The sequence below is a fragment of the Macadamia integrifolia genome, chromosome 11 (genome assembly GCF_013358625.1).
Source record: "Macadamia integrifolia cultivar HAES 741 chromosome 11, SCU_Mint_v3, whole genome shotgun sequence".
NCBI classification, from domain to species: domain Eukaryota; kingdom Viridiplantae; phylum Streptophyta; class Magnoliopsida; order Proteales; family Proteaceae; genus Macadamia; species Macadamia integrifolia.
The window spans coordinates 2,052,982-2,067,074 of record NC_056567.1 but is presented as its reverse complement, the minus strand read 5'-3'; the positions used below and the strand labels follow the sequence as shown (position 1 = coordinate 2,067,074).

At 34.5% G+C, this 14,093-nt stretch overlaps 2 protein-coding genes across 2 annotated transcripts; one reads left to right on the top strand and one right to left on the bottom strand.

The window, feature by feature from the left end:
• Window positions 1-2,881: 2,881 nt before the first annotated feature.
• On the bottom strand, window positions 2,882-4,218 carry LOC122093363. Its single transcript, XM_042663692.1, has 2 exons — window positions 3,780-4,218; window positions 2,882-3,664 (listed from the first exon to the last, which is right to left on the bottom strand). The coding sequence occupies exons 1-2, from the start codon at window positions 4,076-4,078 to the stop codon at window positions 3,178-3,180; spliced, it is 786 nt and encodes a 261-aa protein (XP_042519626.1). The 5' UTR covers window positions 4,079-4,218; the 3' UTR covers window positions 2,882-3,177.
• A 3,386-nt stretch (window positions 4,219-7,604) lies between these two features.
• Window positions 7,605-13,694, top strand: LOC122093198 (membrane magnesium transporter). The gene is made up of 4 exons (XM_042663478.1): window positions 7,605-7,778; window positions 7,945-7,997; window positions 8,078-8,178; window positions 13,310-13,694. Exons 1-4 carry the CDS (start codon window positions 7,706-7,708, stop codon window positions 13,401-13,403), a joined length of 321 nt encoding a protein of 106 aa, XP_042519412.1. The 5' UTR covers window positions 7,605-7,705; the 3' UTR covers window positions 13,404-13,694.
• The last annotated feature ends 399 nt before the right edge of the window (window positions 13,695-14,093 follow it).

Below are 14,093 nucleotides of genomic sequence, written 5' to 3'. Positions count from 1 at the left end.
TACTTAATGTAACTGGTCAATTACTGCTATATAACAAAAGGACCATTACCCAGTGCTGGTCCCACTTATGCAGGGTCCTAGGAGGAACGAGTTTAGAGACAGCTTATAACCTTCTGCATTTTTTGAGCAGAGTGTCTGCTCTTAAGATTTGAACCTGGGTATTTACCCCTTAATTCTAGTCATAGGATGTGGCTTGGATTTTATTTTAGATTTATTTAGTTCTTCGTCACTCCTATATTCTCCTTTTGTTTCTGTTGATAGCATCTTCACTCCTATTTTCTCTTCTTCTTCTTCTTCTTCTTTTTTTTTTTTTTTTTTTTTTTTTTTTTTTTTTTTTTTTTTTTTTTTTTTTTTTTTTTTTTCATACCCATCAACTAACCAGCCATTTTTCATCAGACCATCCCCAAAACCTTGTTCTGTTAGCTCTTTAGCCAACCTACTTTAGACTCAAAACCAACTTTTATAAAGCCTGTCATCAATAAGCCATTCACAAAGTTCTGTTGACATCATAGAATTCATTAACATTTATGAGCACCAGTAAACCCATCAACCACCTCATCTGAACCTAAAAAGAACCTCAAATTGCATCATTTTGCAAACCATATTCTACTAGGATTCCTAAAGTCACCAAAATGGCAACTTATCTCTCCCATAATCTACTTAGCAATTTCAAACTTCCAGACCTGTTCTTTGTCAGCTCACTTTATCTGTCACATAATATTTTGAGATACATAAATCTAAATCATTGAGAAAAAAAAAAAAAAATCTGTTTTCAATGTGCTCAATTATGTTGATGAGTTTGCAAGAATATTTGCATGAGTTCCCTCCAAATTTATGTCCAATCGTTAAACAAACAAGAGTAAATCACCTAAATATAAGATAATATGTCAGTAAATAATTGTCAAACATATATATGCATGCCTAAGAAGCTTGAGGAGCCTACTTCAGTCTAAAGTTGGATCTATTTTCTACAAATCAAAGGCCATCCCATTACCACTTGGACATTCATAAAAGAGAATCTGCTCGAGTATTGCAGGTAAGGTTAACAAAAACAACTCTCAAATACTTGGATCAATCTTCGAGTTCTATTTATCCCGTAAAATTGCTAGGTCACTAAAATCATTAGCTGGAGTTACGAGTCAGATGGAGAATGCAATATTAAATATTTTGAAGTACACAAGTGTCTCTAACCAAGCCACCAAGAACAGTCACACCCTCAAAATTAAGTATTTTGAAGTACAAAAGAGACTCCAGGCAAGACATGAAGAACAGTCACACCCATTAAATAAACCAACCAACATGTTAAAGATTCAGAAATCCCATCCAATTTCCAGAAGAAAAAAAGGGGTTAAGAGACATCGGTAAGAAATGTTCCGATAAAAAAAAGAATTCATATTAACTAATTTTCTTTGGACAACTCTGAAATGTGCAAAATAAAAATTGCACTAACTACCCAAGGACATGGTCATTCCCATATTTGTTAAGTCTCTCAGTTTGATTACAATACCACATCCAATTTGCTGCTAATTATCTCACAGCAACTTCTAATTTCAAAAGGAAAAGAAGCTGCCAAATTTATAAGATCAGCAACTATGATTCATAGTCAACTATAATCTGCTGCACAACAAATCCAACCTTAGTTAATTACAAAACTTATGCAGTCCATGATTCAGCCAATGAACAAGGGCTATTTACTTCATTTATGGGCAAATGTGCACCTCTACCAGGAAGCAATACCTAGACTTTTGGGTCATTGTAGGGCCCTATATGATTGATTGTAAGAAATGGATCTCCAACCAATGATGGCCTTGGAAGAGAGAAGCTTCTGCATCCCACTAGTTCTTTAACTAACTTTGACATCAATTCCTTTTAGCCTGCATCACAAAGTGATTACCAGGCAATGCACAGAACCTGGCTTTCTTCTTGACTTTACCCAGGTACAAATTCATGCTAACACTGACATACATTTTACATACTGTGAAGTAGCATGCTGATATTCTACTATGTGCTTTAAAAATTGTTTAATTGGAAATATCAGGAGCAACTGCCCTTGTCCTATATAAGATGGAGTGAACAACCCATTTCAGCTAAATATACATAAACCTTGAGTTATGGAATAATGAACTGCAGACCATCGAAAGAGAAATCATTGAGGCTCCATTTGTATGCAAGTGGAATTAAAGGAAGGGAAGTGAAATTTTCATACTTAAAAAATAAATGTTTGTAACCATTACACCATGTGACTATATCAACTTCAAATTATTCCATATTTGGATATTAAATTTCACTTTACTTTGCATCCAAAACCCTTTGCTATAATATGTAAAATAAAAATTACATGTAAATGTGTCATTACTAAATATGGTTAAAAAAATGAAGTAGTTTATACAATCACATGGAGTAATGATTATAAGAGTTTCCTTTTTAAGTATGAAAATTTCACTTCCCTTCCCCTTAAATATTCCTTGCAACCAAACATAGCCTGATTAAAAACTATAAAAAAATAAAAAAATAAAAAAAGTAATCAATGCAAATATCCAACTTCTCTTTATATAAACAAGCTAAAATTCATTAATTAAAAACTCAAAAAATAATTGTAATTGTCCCAGATCTAAATGTTTCAGTAACATTATATGTCAAAAGCCATTTCCATGCCCAATTAGCATAACAGATACAACAGTATCAATCAACACTGCACATGCCAAAATAACCACAAAAGATATATAAAGCAGTATCCACAATATAATCATGTTTACACTATTATGTAGTCCTGGAAAATCTATGTGTTCTTATTCAATTGGAGTCTTCAAATACATAAAGTAGTAACCCTTTCACCCCCCTAATGAAAACAAAGCAGCAACGTGAATCATATGGAAGCTTATTTTTAAGTTTAACATCATATAGAAAAGATCTTCATTGAGTGCTAACAAAAGATGCCTATAAATGCACATCCGAACTGCAACAACTCAACAAATATGCACCCACTTTCTTACATCTTCCCCACAATACAAGAACATGAATGCCCAACATTCCTGCCTATGTACATTAGCTCGTTACCTAAACTGCTAATGAGCTGTATACGAGAATATGATACAAGATGTATGAAGCAGATCTATAATACTGGATAACAAGTATACAGAACATTCCATCAGTCACCAGAATCCTCAATGCCTGCTGTTATGAACATGTAACCAACCCATCTTGCATAAGCAAATACCCTTCACTATACAAAGTCCCCCTCACTGCCTGATAAAAGTCCAACCACGCTGATGTGTATGCTTCTGTTGGCCCCCATAAGAATGTCGGATTGGGGCTAGCCGGGCAGGCAGCAACCAAATCCAACACCGACGCAGCCGGTTTCAATGTCTGTGGGAAATTAAACGCCAAATTGTCGACTTTGTGTTCATAAATTTTCCCATTCCTGTCCAACTTATACCTCGAAGTCCCCTGAAATTGACCCTTTGCCTCCCATGGAACCCTGGGAACACCCCTCAAGTTCCATCTGATTAATATAACATTCTCAGAAGGCTGCCATATCCTATAAACCTCAAAGGAAATTTCCCGAAACAGAATTCGGCTATGGAAACGCAAGGCCCAGAAGATCAATTTATATTTATCAATTCCGGTGAAGGTGTTCAATGGGTCCATGAAAGTTATATCATCTCTGAAACCAAAAAAATATATATATATATATATCCAATATATACAATCTATCAGAATTCAACAAAGAACCCTAACCTTAGAATTGATGTACTTGGAGAAAAAGAATGATAAAATACCTGTAGATGTCATAATTAAGTTCCTTGGAGAAGATTAAAGGTAAGTCTTCTCTCAGAGTCCTCACAGCAAGGCCGAGATTAACATAGAAATCGTCCTTCTGCTTATCCTGTTGAATAGGGAGGTCCTTATCCTGCGAACGGCGAACGGGTGGGGTTTCGAGTTTGGTGAGAGGAAAGGAAGAGAGCAGAGGAGGGCATGGAGGAGTGGGTTTTGTTAGAGAAGTTTGGTGGATGAGCTTTTCTTTTGATTTGGCTTGAACAAGCAGAGAGGGAGAGAGATTTGACACAAGAAACGCCATTTTCAACAACTTCTTTCGAGTCAGCTTTTCATTGCAGAGGGAGAGAGATGGAGGTGATATGGGTGGCTGGTTGGAAGAACACGTTTGCGTTCAAATGAGATTCTCACTATTGGGTGGCTTTGAACGGCTCTCTGGAGTCTGGGTGTGAGTTTTCCATTCAACAAAGCTTGGCCTCAATCAGTCGACTCTGTCCGATTTGATCCGGTTTTGATCGAGTTGAATCGGTTTTGGTGTGAGGAGATGTGAATTTAAAATCAAACCAACAAGGGAATGTTCAGTTTTGATCCGGTTTGGATTTGGTTTAGTTTGGCTTTCTCTTATCAGGTTTGATCCGATTTGGGTTTGGTTTATCATGTAAATATATACATAATTATGAGAAAAACACATGGTTTTTTATTAAATAGATTGATGTTGGCCCTATATCGATTAATATTCGATCACTTTTAGTGTTTTTTGTAGCTTGGCCAACGCTATAAACAATTGGTTAAAGTCCTTGCTTTACCTATTATAAGTAAAACAATATATTGAGATTCAAGTGATTGCCGATGATATAACTAGTAAATATATTCCTTCCCATGTCCTTTTATTATTATTTTTTTTTTTTGTAGAGTCCATGCTCAGCTTTTGAGGTTCAATTAACTGAAGTGTGTGGGGTCTTAAATTGGTTGAGATTGATTAGGCCTGATCAAAGTCGCACTCTACCAGTTGACACCCTAGTCTTTGATAGAATATTGAGTCTAACGTACATTTTGTGTAAAAACATGCATTTGGATCCATAAAAGGACATTGGTGATTATAGCTTCATCAACGGTTATTTTTGTCACAAGAAATGACATTTTGGCTATGCTTATGATTGGCCAAATGAATTGTATATTCTATGTTTCAAATTTAATGGTTCATCATTATACTAAAAAAATAAAATAAAAAAGGTTGATGGTTCATCTCAATCATATAAGCAATCATTTATAGATTTTCTCCCATCATTTTGATTTTAGTGTTCAACATTTTTTTAAGCACATGTTTAAATAATTTTTAAAATATTATTTTAACATGCGATGATATTGAATTATACTAAAACAAAACATATGATCAAAATATATAGTATACGAGTGATTACCAACCACACTATAACTCAATTTGGTTGCAAGACAATCAAGCGAATGAAAGTGAAAGTTAAATCAATACTAAATATAAATTCGCATAGGCATTACCTTACATTATAGTACAAACTTAAAAAACTATCAAATTTGGTTATTCAATTTCGGTTTACTTTGCAGTTGGGAAAAGTTTGACGTATGCTAGGTAATCATGATGACAACAAATTTCTTTTTCTTTTAAATAGTGATTTCATTTCCTTTAATTTCTCTTTACTTCCAATCAAACAAAGCTTGCATTTGTACAAAAAAAAAAAAAAAAACTTGCACATGGCAAATAATGGCATTTATGTTTAAAAAGAAATGTTCAAGTACTTGTTACAAGAAAAAAAGATTGGTCACCCATGGGAAACACCATAACCAAAAAACAAATGTCAGATGAAGTTATTATGAGAAGCTTATCTGGTTAGCCCCATTGAAAGGTGATTATCCACCACATGGCGTATTAGATAAGGATCAAATTTTATGGACAATTAGGCATAAAGTCCACAAATCACATGTCAAGATTTAGTCTAAATGAAGTTGATCAAGTGACAAAATATATATATATATATATATAAGCCATTTATCCATATATTGATATGATATGAACTATTCTGTTGTGGGTGAATGAAAAACTTAACAGGTGCAGACATGGGAAGGTACTTGATTAAATTTCAATATGAATTTGATACATGACTAAGATATATTTGTTGTATTTCTATTCAATGGTTAGAAATTTCACCTAAGCCGGCCATATGGCAGAATTATGTGTGGTATTAAGATAAACTTATTTAGTTGGACCATGAAATGATAGCTGTCTTTTTTTTTTTTTTTTTTTGCTACTAAAGCAAAGCAAACTTGAATTTTGCTAGGTAGATAGCAAGAAAGAGCACACAATGTTGTACAATATGAGATAGGCAAAAGTCAACAATAGAAACAAGAATAGGCACGTGAAGGTATTATAGGAGCATATTCTTAGTAGCTTCTTACTGGTTGAGAATCTGAAGGGAATGAGAGCATATTCTTATTTTTTTTTTTCTTCAAAGAATAAAATAAGTATAATTTTAAGGAGTTTTTTTATTTTTGATTATTATTATTATTATTATTTTTTGTAGGGGAGTGCAGCTTCCATTAGTACCTCAATACCACAGTTTGTCTCTCTCCTTTGCTCATATAAGTTATTTTACTTGGAGAAGGAAAGAGATAGACTATGGCAAAGGTTATGTTCCCCTACAAAGAACATTATCCCACAATTTTACATTATCCCACAATTTTATTTTTAATTATCTTGAGATAATTTATAAAATTTCTATAATCATAAAGAGAGACAAGATCAACAAGATAGTAGTGCTCACTTCCTTAGGACAATGCTTTTGTAGATGAATATGGAGGGTCTGGAGAATAAGTAATGTGCATATATAAATTTTATGTTCTTGAAATATGTTGTTTGATTGCATTCAAGAAAAAAGAAAAGATTCCTAGTTAAATTGCTTTCAAAAGATTGTTATAATCAAAGCAATGATATTTTGAAATAAAAAAAGTAATAACAATCTAATTGGATTTAGTAAATTCTCTGAGAATGAGAATATTGCAATAGGAAGATACATTTTAAAAGGAAAAAAAATCTCATACTGACCAAGCAAACCCAATTGAAAATGGATTTTATTTAAAATAAAATATATCAATCAAAATTATATTTTACTTGTGAATACATTTACCATGTGGCAACTTATTTGATTATTTGTAGTTTTAATATTTTTGGTCCCATAAATGAAATGTTACAGTATTTTGGTTCTCTTACTAAAATAATTTAAGAAGATTTTATAATCAATATAAATACATTTAGGAAAGATAACAATCAAAAAGAAAAAGGGAATGAATTTTTTTGGATGACAAGTCAAAAGAGCTATGCTTGTCCCTTGACGTTATGCTTAGTTCTACTATGTGATAAGTTGGATTGGGTTGAAATTTTGTGAACATTCTTATCCAACTATGTGTGCATTATGAGTGAACATAGGATTTGTTCTCCAAAATGAGCATACCGTGGAGGACATACAAATATTCTCATCTAACCTTAAGGGAGGCATTCCCAATGGCATGAGCATTTTGATAATTTTGTTTTATCTAGGTTTGATTACAAAAAGGTGAAAATTTTAAATCTAAAAAAGGAAAAATTTTTGTAACCATTATTTCACATGTTTACATCATTAACATTATTAAATTTTCTCATATTTTATTATTAAATTTCATTCTGCTTTCCTGCTAAATTTCATTATACTTTGCTTCTAAAATTTCTTAGGTTTGAAAAGTTTAAAAAATGGGTAAAAATTTTCAGGTAATGATAAAATGTTTATTTTCCTTCTCTTTGTTTGAAACTTTGCCTTGAATTTTCCTTGCAAGCAAACGAGACTTGAAGAGCGAGGACGGCCTCCCTAAAAAGAAGCGAGGACCGGGGTGAGGGGTGAGGACCGAGTAGTTTGAATTCTCAAAGATGAGGATTGGCTTCCTGATCGGAATGATAGGGCTTGCAATTCTGGGTCACGCAGCTTACTCTACCATTCAGTGTAAATTCTGATCTTTCATGATTCTTCCTCTTCAATCACATCTCGAATCAGTGAATTAGGGTTACGAAGCATTACTTAACCGATTAAATTTATGTATATGCTCTGATTATTCTTTATGTCTCTGTACCTGCTTCTGCCGATTGAAATTGAGTTGATTTTGTTGCAGATAGAGGTTTGTTGAAGATCCTGGAGGAAGAATTCTCGGGACCTCCTATGAATGTAAATCACAGCCACCCCCTCCTTTTTTTTTAATATTTTGTTGTGGTATTAATGGAACTCAAATTTTTGCGATAATGCAGGTGGTGGTTGAGCTGCTTCTAGGTTTAGTTTTCTGTATGTTTGCGGCGTTAAGTGTGCCGGGAGAATTCCTATCCATACTTCCTGATTCGGATGAGAACAGGTTGGTTTTGAACCCATTTCTTTCTAGTTGGTCGTACCTTGTTTTATTTGATTAGTCAATTTAGGGGGAAAAAGGAAACAGAAATAGTTGAGGATAAAAACTGAATCACTTGCTCATCTTCTATTCATATTTAATGTGAACAAGCTTTTAGGTGTGAAGACGTAGTTGTCAATCTCCGAGTGGAATGCAGTAGAGTCTTTGGGATTGGAAATTCTGTCAGCTGAATGTCTTGCTTGTTGTCTGCTTGAAATTCGTTCTCTGCATCCAGTGTTATTTTTGGGAGGTAGAGAGATTATGAAACGTGCATTAGTTATTGATGCATTTTCTGTGAATATGAGCTATTTAGTGCTTAGACTTATAGCGGCACCTTCTCGTTTCATGGTAGAGGTTGAGTTACTTCTGGATGGTGTAAATTTGACTCAATATTACCAACCAAGAGAATAATGCAAAGCCAAATATATGAGAATGGGAGAAGCAAAGAAACCCTTGCTGCTAAAATAGTGCTAATGGGTTTCAATTTGTTTTAAGCAATACTATTTGATTACTAATTTTGCATCCTCACAAAGAAAGGGAAGACTGATAGCAAATGTTGGTTGTCTTAGAAACATTCGTGACTTAATCACTTAGATGTTTCTATTTATTCAGCTCTTCAAGGAAGAAAGCATTTTTTTGGGATCAACATGTAAATGTCCCTCTCTGTTTACAAGGAATTACATAATCAATGAATTCAACTTTGACCCTATTTTATTTTATTTTTAAGTTCATGCGTACATCATGCATTGTTTTCTTTGGTAAGCTAAACTCCAATACTTCACATGAGACATTTGACTTGACTTTGCTTTTGTTGATCTCATTTGGACTAATTATGCTTTTACCTCATGTTGGTGGCTCCAACATTTTACTACCCTCTTGAGTGTTAGTGTGATCTTGAAATTAATAATCTAATGAGAAACAATTTCCCCATATTATGCTGAGGCTTAATTAGGTAGAATATTCAAAAGATAGTCGAACAACTATAATGCTGCACCAATTACAAAGCTGAGCATACCTACTCTAAACACAAATTTGCAACACAGATGAGTGTTTCCTAATATTATTTTTCATCTAAAGAAGACAATGCATGATTTAGCATGGTAGAAGACATTTTAGAATTGTTTTTGTCAGATGCATTTTTACTGGTTTTAGCAATCCTGATCATATGCCAGTTGCTCTAAATATTAAGCTGTGCTATAGTTTTCCTGGCATCTTGGTGTTTAGCACTTTCAAATATTTTAGATGTTTATACGGAAAGATTTGGGAAAGGAAATACATGATTTAGCTTGGTAAATGACACCTTGTTGTCTGCTTACTCAAATACATTTTGAGTGGATACATTAATCTCTAGTCACTTGATTGCTGCACCAAATCTTATATGCTAGTTTTATCAGCATCTATGAATTAATCAACTATTACAGAGAAGCAGTGTGCCCGCTTTTAAGTGATTGAGGGTAAGCTGTTTAATTTAAAATAGAAAATAGTCCAGATTAAGCTGTTTAATTTAAAATAGAAAATAGTCCAGTTGTGTGCTGATCTTTAGGTGCTCAGAATAGTTTAGTTCAGCATGTATGTGATCCTCTGCAAGTTGTTTCGAGGTCCAGGAAACTGTGGTCTGAGTTTCCTGATCTTCACCTTGCACCAGAAAAGGCTCTCTCTCTCTCTCTCTCTCTCTCTCACATAGTAGTAGGAAAGCTATATAATTTCCTCATTTGGGAATCCATTACTGTCTTTAGAATAGCCTTATTAAATTAGAGCAAACAGCAGTTTTTATTGTTGGTCTTCTAAAGTGATCTTTTTATTTAAAGTGCTTTGTTCATTATTTTAAGTTCGACTAGAATTAGGAAATATAACATTCTTTTAAGTGAAAATATCGTGCATTCCTTGTGCATATCTTCAGCTTGGTGCTGTTTTTAAAGGCTTTTTTTTTTTTTTTTTTTTTTTTTCTTGTTTCATGCAATTCCTGATTGGTCTTGGTTATGAGTACTGGTTCTTTAAGATTTTTCATGCTTCTACTGATGATATCTTTAATCTTTCTCTTTAATTCTTTCCAAGTTCTTCATTAGCTTCTTCCTATCCTTGATAATGATCCTGAATCTGAACCTTTTTATTATTATTTTTTTTGGGTGGGGGGTGGTGGTGGTGGTTAATTTCTTTGAATTTTCAAGATCTTGGTTACTGACTGATCTTGTTACTGATTCCTGGATCTCATTATTAGATCATATCAGAATTCTTTGATTCTAGATCTGTTCTTGAATTATTCTTCATTTCTAGTATCAGTTTATTATATCTATCATCTTATGTTGATTATCTTGATGTCCCCTTATCTCTTTTTCTCATCAAGATTTGATACCTTCTGGCATATCAATCCCCAACCATGCAGTCCTTCTACAAAAACAATTTGTGAAGAGCAATTCCATTTTCTCCTGGTCTTTCTTGTTTTATGGTCTTGGAATCCAACCCCCCAACACACACACACACACACACACACCGAGTCCCATACTTCCATTCCATTTGAGCCTTGTTTAATTATATCTTTCTTTTTTTTCCCTCCATCAATTCTATTATGTTTGATTTTTTCCCTCTTGCAATTTTATCTCATCCCTATCTTTTATTTGTCCATCTAATATTTGAAATACCTAATTCTTATCACTTTTTCCTTCCAAACTTGTTCATTAACCCTAACTTAGCTTGGGTTTACTACCTGGCAAGCAATCTGCAGGATTTCCAATTTCCCAGCTGTCCTGCATCAAAAGCTCAGTGATAATGTAGTCAAAGTTTTCAGCAGTTTACCAACTTTTTGTGCAGATAAGCTGCACAATGTGAGTCTTGCAAAAGGGGATGCTTTCTTACTGTTTACAGTAATACCAGATCCACTTTACTTTAGTAGTGAATTATGATCCGGAGCAGGGCCAGTAGGCTTCTGGATTGGCAGTCAAGTAATACATTCTTGAACGGTCTCCAATATCTGCTGTGTGGCAGTTTGTTTGGTGTTTAAACTTTTTTCCCACATCAGCAATCACTTCTGTGGTAAGTTTCTGCCCAACTGCATATCGCCACATATGACGTGATGCCTGAGAAAGGTTTGAAATGTCAATAACTGTGAGAGCAGTTGGCACCTGAAGCTACATTGGAGACAATTTAATACTTGATCAGCCATACAGTTGAGATGTGCCATGAAACTTGGCATATGGCCAGTCCAGAGAGTTAACCTACTTATATGGCAGATCATAGGCGACCGATAGAGGAATCTTTTTCCTTTGTGATTTTATTATTATTATTATTATTTATTTATTATTATTATTTTTTTTTTTTGACAAGCTTCACTATTTTACAAAATTCTATTGACAATTCATAGAAAGGTGTCTGGAGTTCTGGGAGTTATTGTAATGCAGTTTGCTTAGACGGAGGGAGTTTTTGATAGGTTAGACTTGCATAGTTAGTTATAAGAAGTTTCTCGGTTAAGAAAGTGATATGGGTATTCGTATTGATCCTGTTTGGAATACAGTGACTATGCCCCAGACTTTTAAGAAACATATGTTTGGGTGGTCAGTTGAGCACTAGATTCTGTCTGTAGATTTTATGGTAGATGATTCCCTCTGCAGCTTGTTGGTGCATTGGTTCGAGCTCAATTATCAAACTTTTGATGAAAAGGGAATGTGACTCCAGAGTTGGTCAAGGGATTTTTATCCCACTTCAAATAAGTACTCACATACTCTATTTGGGGCACCTTATTTTGGTGGCCTTCTGCTTGAAGGGAATTTGAGGCTGTCAGATTTTATTCTTATCCTCTCTGGAAATGTAATTGGAGCTAGCCCCTCTGCAATTACAGAATAATCCACCTGGTGATTACCTTTTGGTAGCCATTGTTCAGCAAGGCCTAAAGGCAGTAAGTTATATTCTCTCGTGGGAAATTTTATTGGAGTTTCAGGGTTGGCTGGTTGGAGGTGACAATCCCATGCAGGGTTCCACTGGTGTCCCTAGGGTTCTTTTTTTGGTTCAATTGGAATCATTCAATCTGAAGAAGTTAAAATCTCATAAACTCGGATGTTTAGGAGATGGATACAGGGATATATGAAGAATCAGAGGATATGTCAGCTACACAGATTGGACACATGCCCTTCAATGTGTGACATCTGATTTATTTTTAATTTTAAATCTATTTAATGAATCCATAGCATCTAACTCCTAGGCGACATTGTCATATAAATGGTTGAAAAGGGGGAAGTCGTATACAATGAATGAGAGAGTGATTTTATGATATCATGGGGGAGGCTGATTAACCGAAAATCATTACCTGGTTGTCTTCTAACAAGGAAGCTTCTTGGAGACCTGCTCAGGGGAAACTGCTTGTTCTGGTTGAAGCTGTGGACAGTGAATGATATGTGTAGATTTTCTGGCAAAGCAGGGAGTTGGGAGACAATCTTGGTCAAGGAATTCATTTCCTTTGGGCCTTTTATGTTCATGTGTATATGCGAAATGTTTGATATTTATCCAAAAATAAATTTTAATTAGGAAGGATGACTGGAATATAGTGGGTGTGTGTGTGGTTACACAGGCATGCAATTCATATTAACTGCAATGGATTTAACGGCACATTGAAATATTTTAAAAGTTTTGGTTGGAAGGATTTGTGGATTTCCAAACAGCAATTACAACCCAACAAGAACAGGTATCGAATACAATAGGCAGCCCATGAACTGGTTGCTAGAGCATGTATCTTTTGGTATTTTGGGTCCATGAGAGTCCGTTGTTTCTCTCTCAGATTGATGTATCTTCAATCATTCACTTATTTAATAAATTAGTCAGTTTGTCTGTGAGAGTACTCCTGAAGGGCTTATGTTCAAACAATAAAGACCATGCTTAGGAATCCGAACTGTTTTAGACTTTAATAGAAATTGTCGACATTAGTTAATAATATTGTGCATGTTAATTTTTTGAAATATTTTCATGGAAAAAGTTTCTATTGATTCAATCCATCTCAAGTGTAACTTCTGGTAGCTGGAATTTCTTTTGGCAGGATTTGGTCATTTTGGAATATAGTAAGATTGGCGTCTTTACTATCTAATCGAAGGATTTGTGCAATTTTGCAATGCAGGATAGTTTCATTACCAGACAACCTAGACTTCATGGTCTTTAACCATCGTGGCAAAGTATTTCCCTCAGAGATGGATATGAAGATCAAACTTTAAATGTGAGTCCAAATCAAGATATAATATTTGTCAACTGGTGGCTGATTTATGAGGGGCACACCCACTTTAGTTCTGAAACCACCATTATCGAATTTTGGATAGTGACACCTTTGTGATGATTTTCTTAACGCGTTACAGTTTTGGGTTACATCAGACTTTTATTTTTAGACCGGTTGTGAGCCGGATTTGATGTCTACACTTTATCGTGCAAGTTGGAAATATTTACTTAAGGCAAAATATGTTAAAACTAGATTGCAATTGGAATGAGGGGTATCAACTCTTTCAGTGCAAGCTAACAGCATCAGGTGGAAAACCCTTGTTCTTATTTTATTATTATTATTTTTTAAATATTATTATTATTATTAATTTTTTTATCTATCTATCTGTGAAGATGTTAAACAGCCTCTTTTCCACACAAGGAGAACAAGTTTAGGTACAGCCACTTTAAGGTGGGATCATTATAATTCTGAATTGTGATCAAAATCAGAATGGTGGAATCTGCACCATTTTCCGGTGATTTTGAGTTGTATATTTAGGACTCACCCTGAATCTGAGAGAGAATCAGCCGTCGGGGTAATTCTCAGGTTCTTCTTGGTGACTTTGACAGCTCATGATCGAATTCTGGAATCAGCAACTTTGAAGGCTAAGACACCTTGTAAAGCCATCAAGGTGATATGATTGAATCGGGAA

Excerpts from the sequence above, each read along its gene's own strand:
- LOC122093363 (XM_042663692.1), bottom strand. The coding sequence starts at position 4,078 with ATGGCGTTTCTTGTGTCAAATCTCTCTCCCTCTCTGCTTGTTCAAGCC. Across the intron at positions 3,665-3,779 it reads CTTAATTATGACATCTACAG|AGATGATATAACTTTCATGG; the intron begins GTATTTTATCAT and ends TTTTGGTTTCAG.
- LOC122093198 (XM_042663478.1), top strand. The coding sequence starts at position 7,706 with ATGAGGATTGGCTTCCTGATCGGAATGATAGGGCTTGCAATTCTGGGT. Across the intron at positions 7,779-7,944 it reads AGCTTACTCTACCATTCAGT|ATAGAGGTTTGTTGAAGATC; the intron begins GTAAATTCTGAT and ends ATTTTGTTGCAG. Across the intron at positions 7,998-8,077 it reads TCTCGGGACCTCCTATGAAT|GTGGTGGTTGAGCTGCTTCT; the intron begins GTAAATCACAGC and ends GCGATAATGCAG.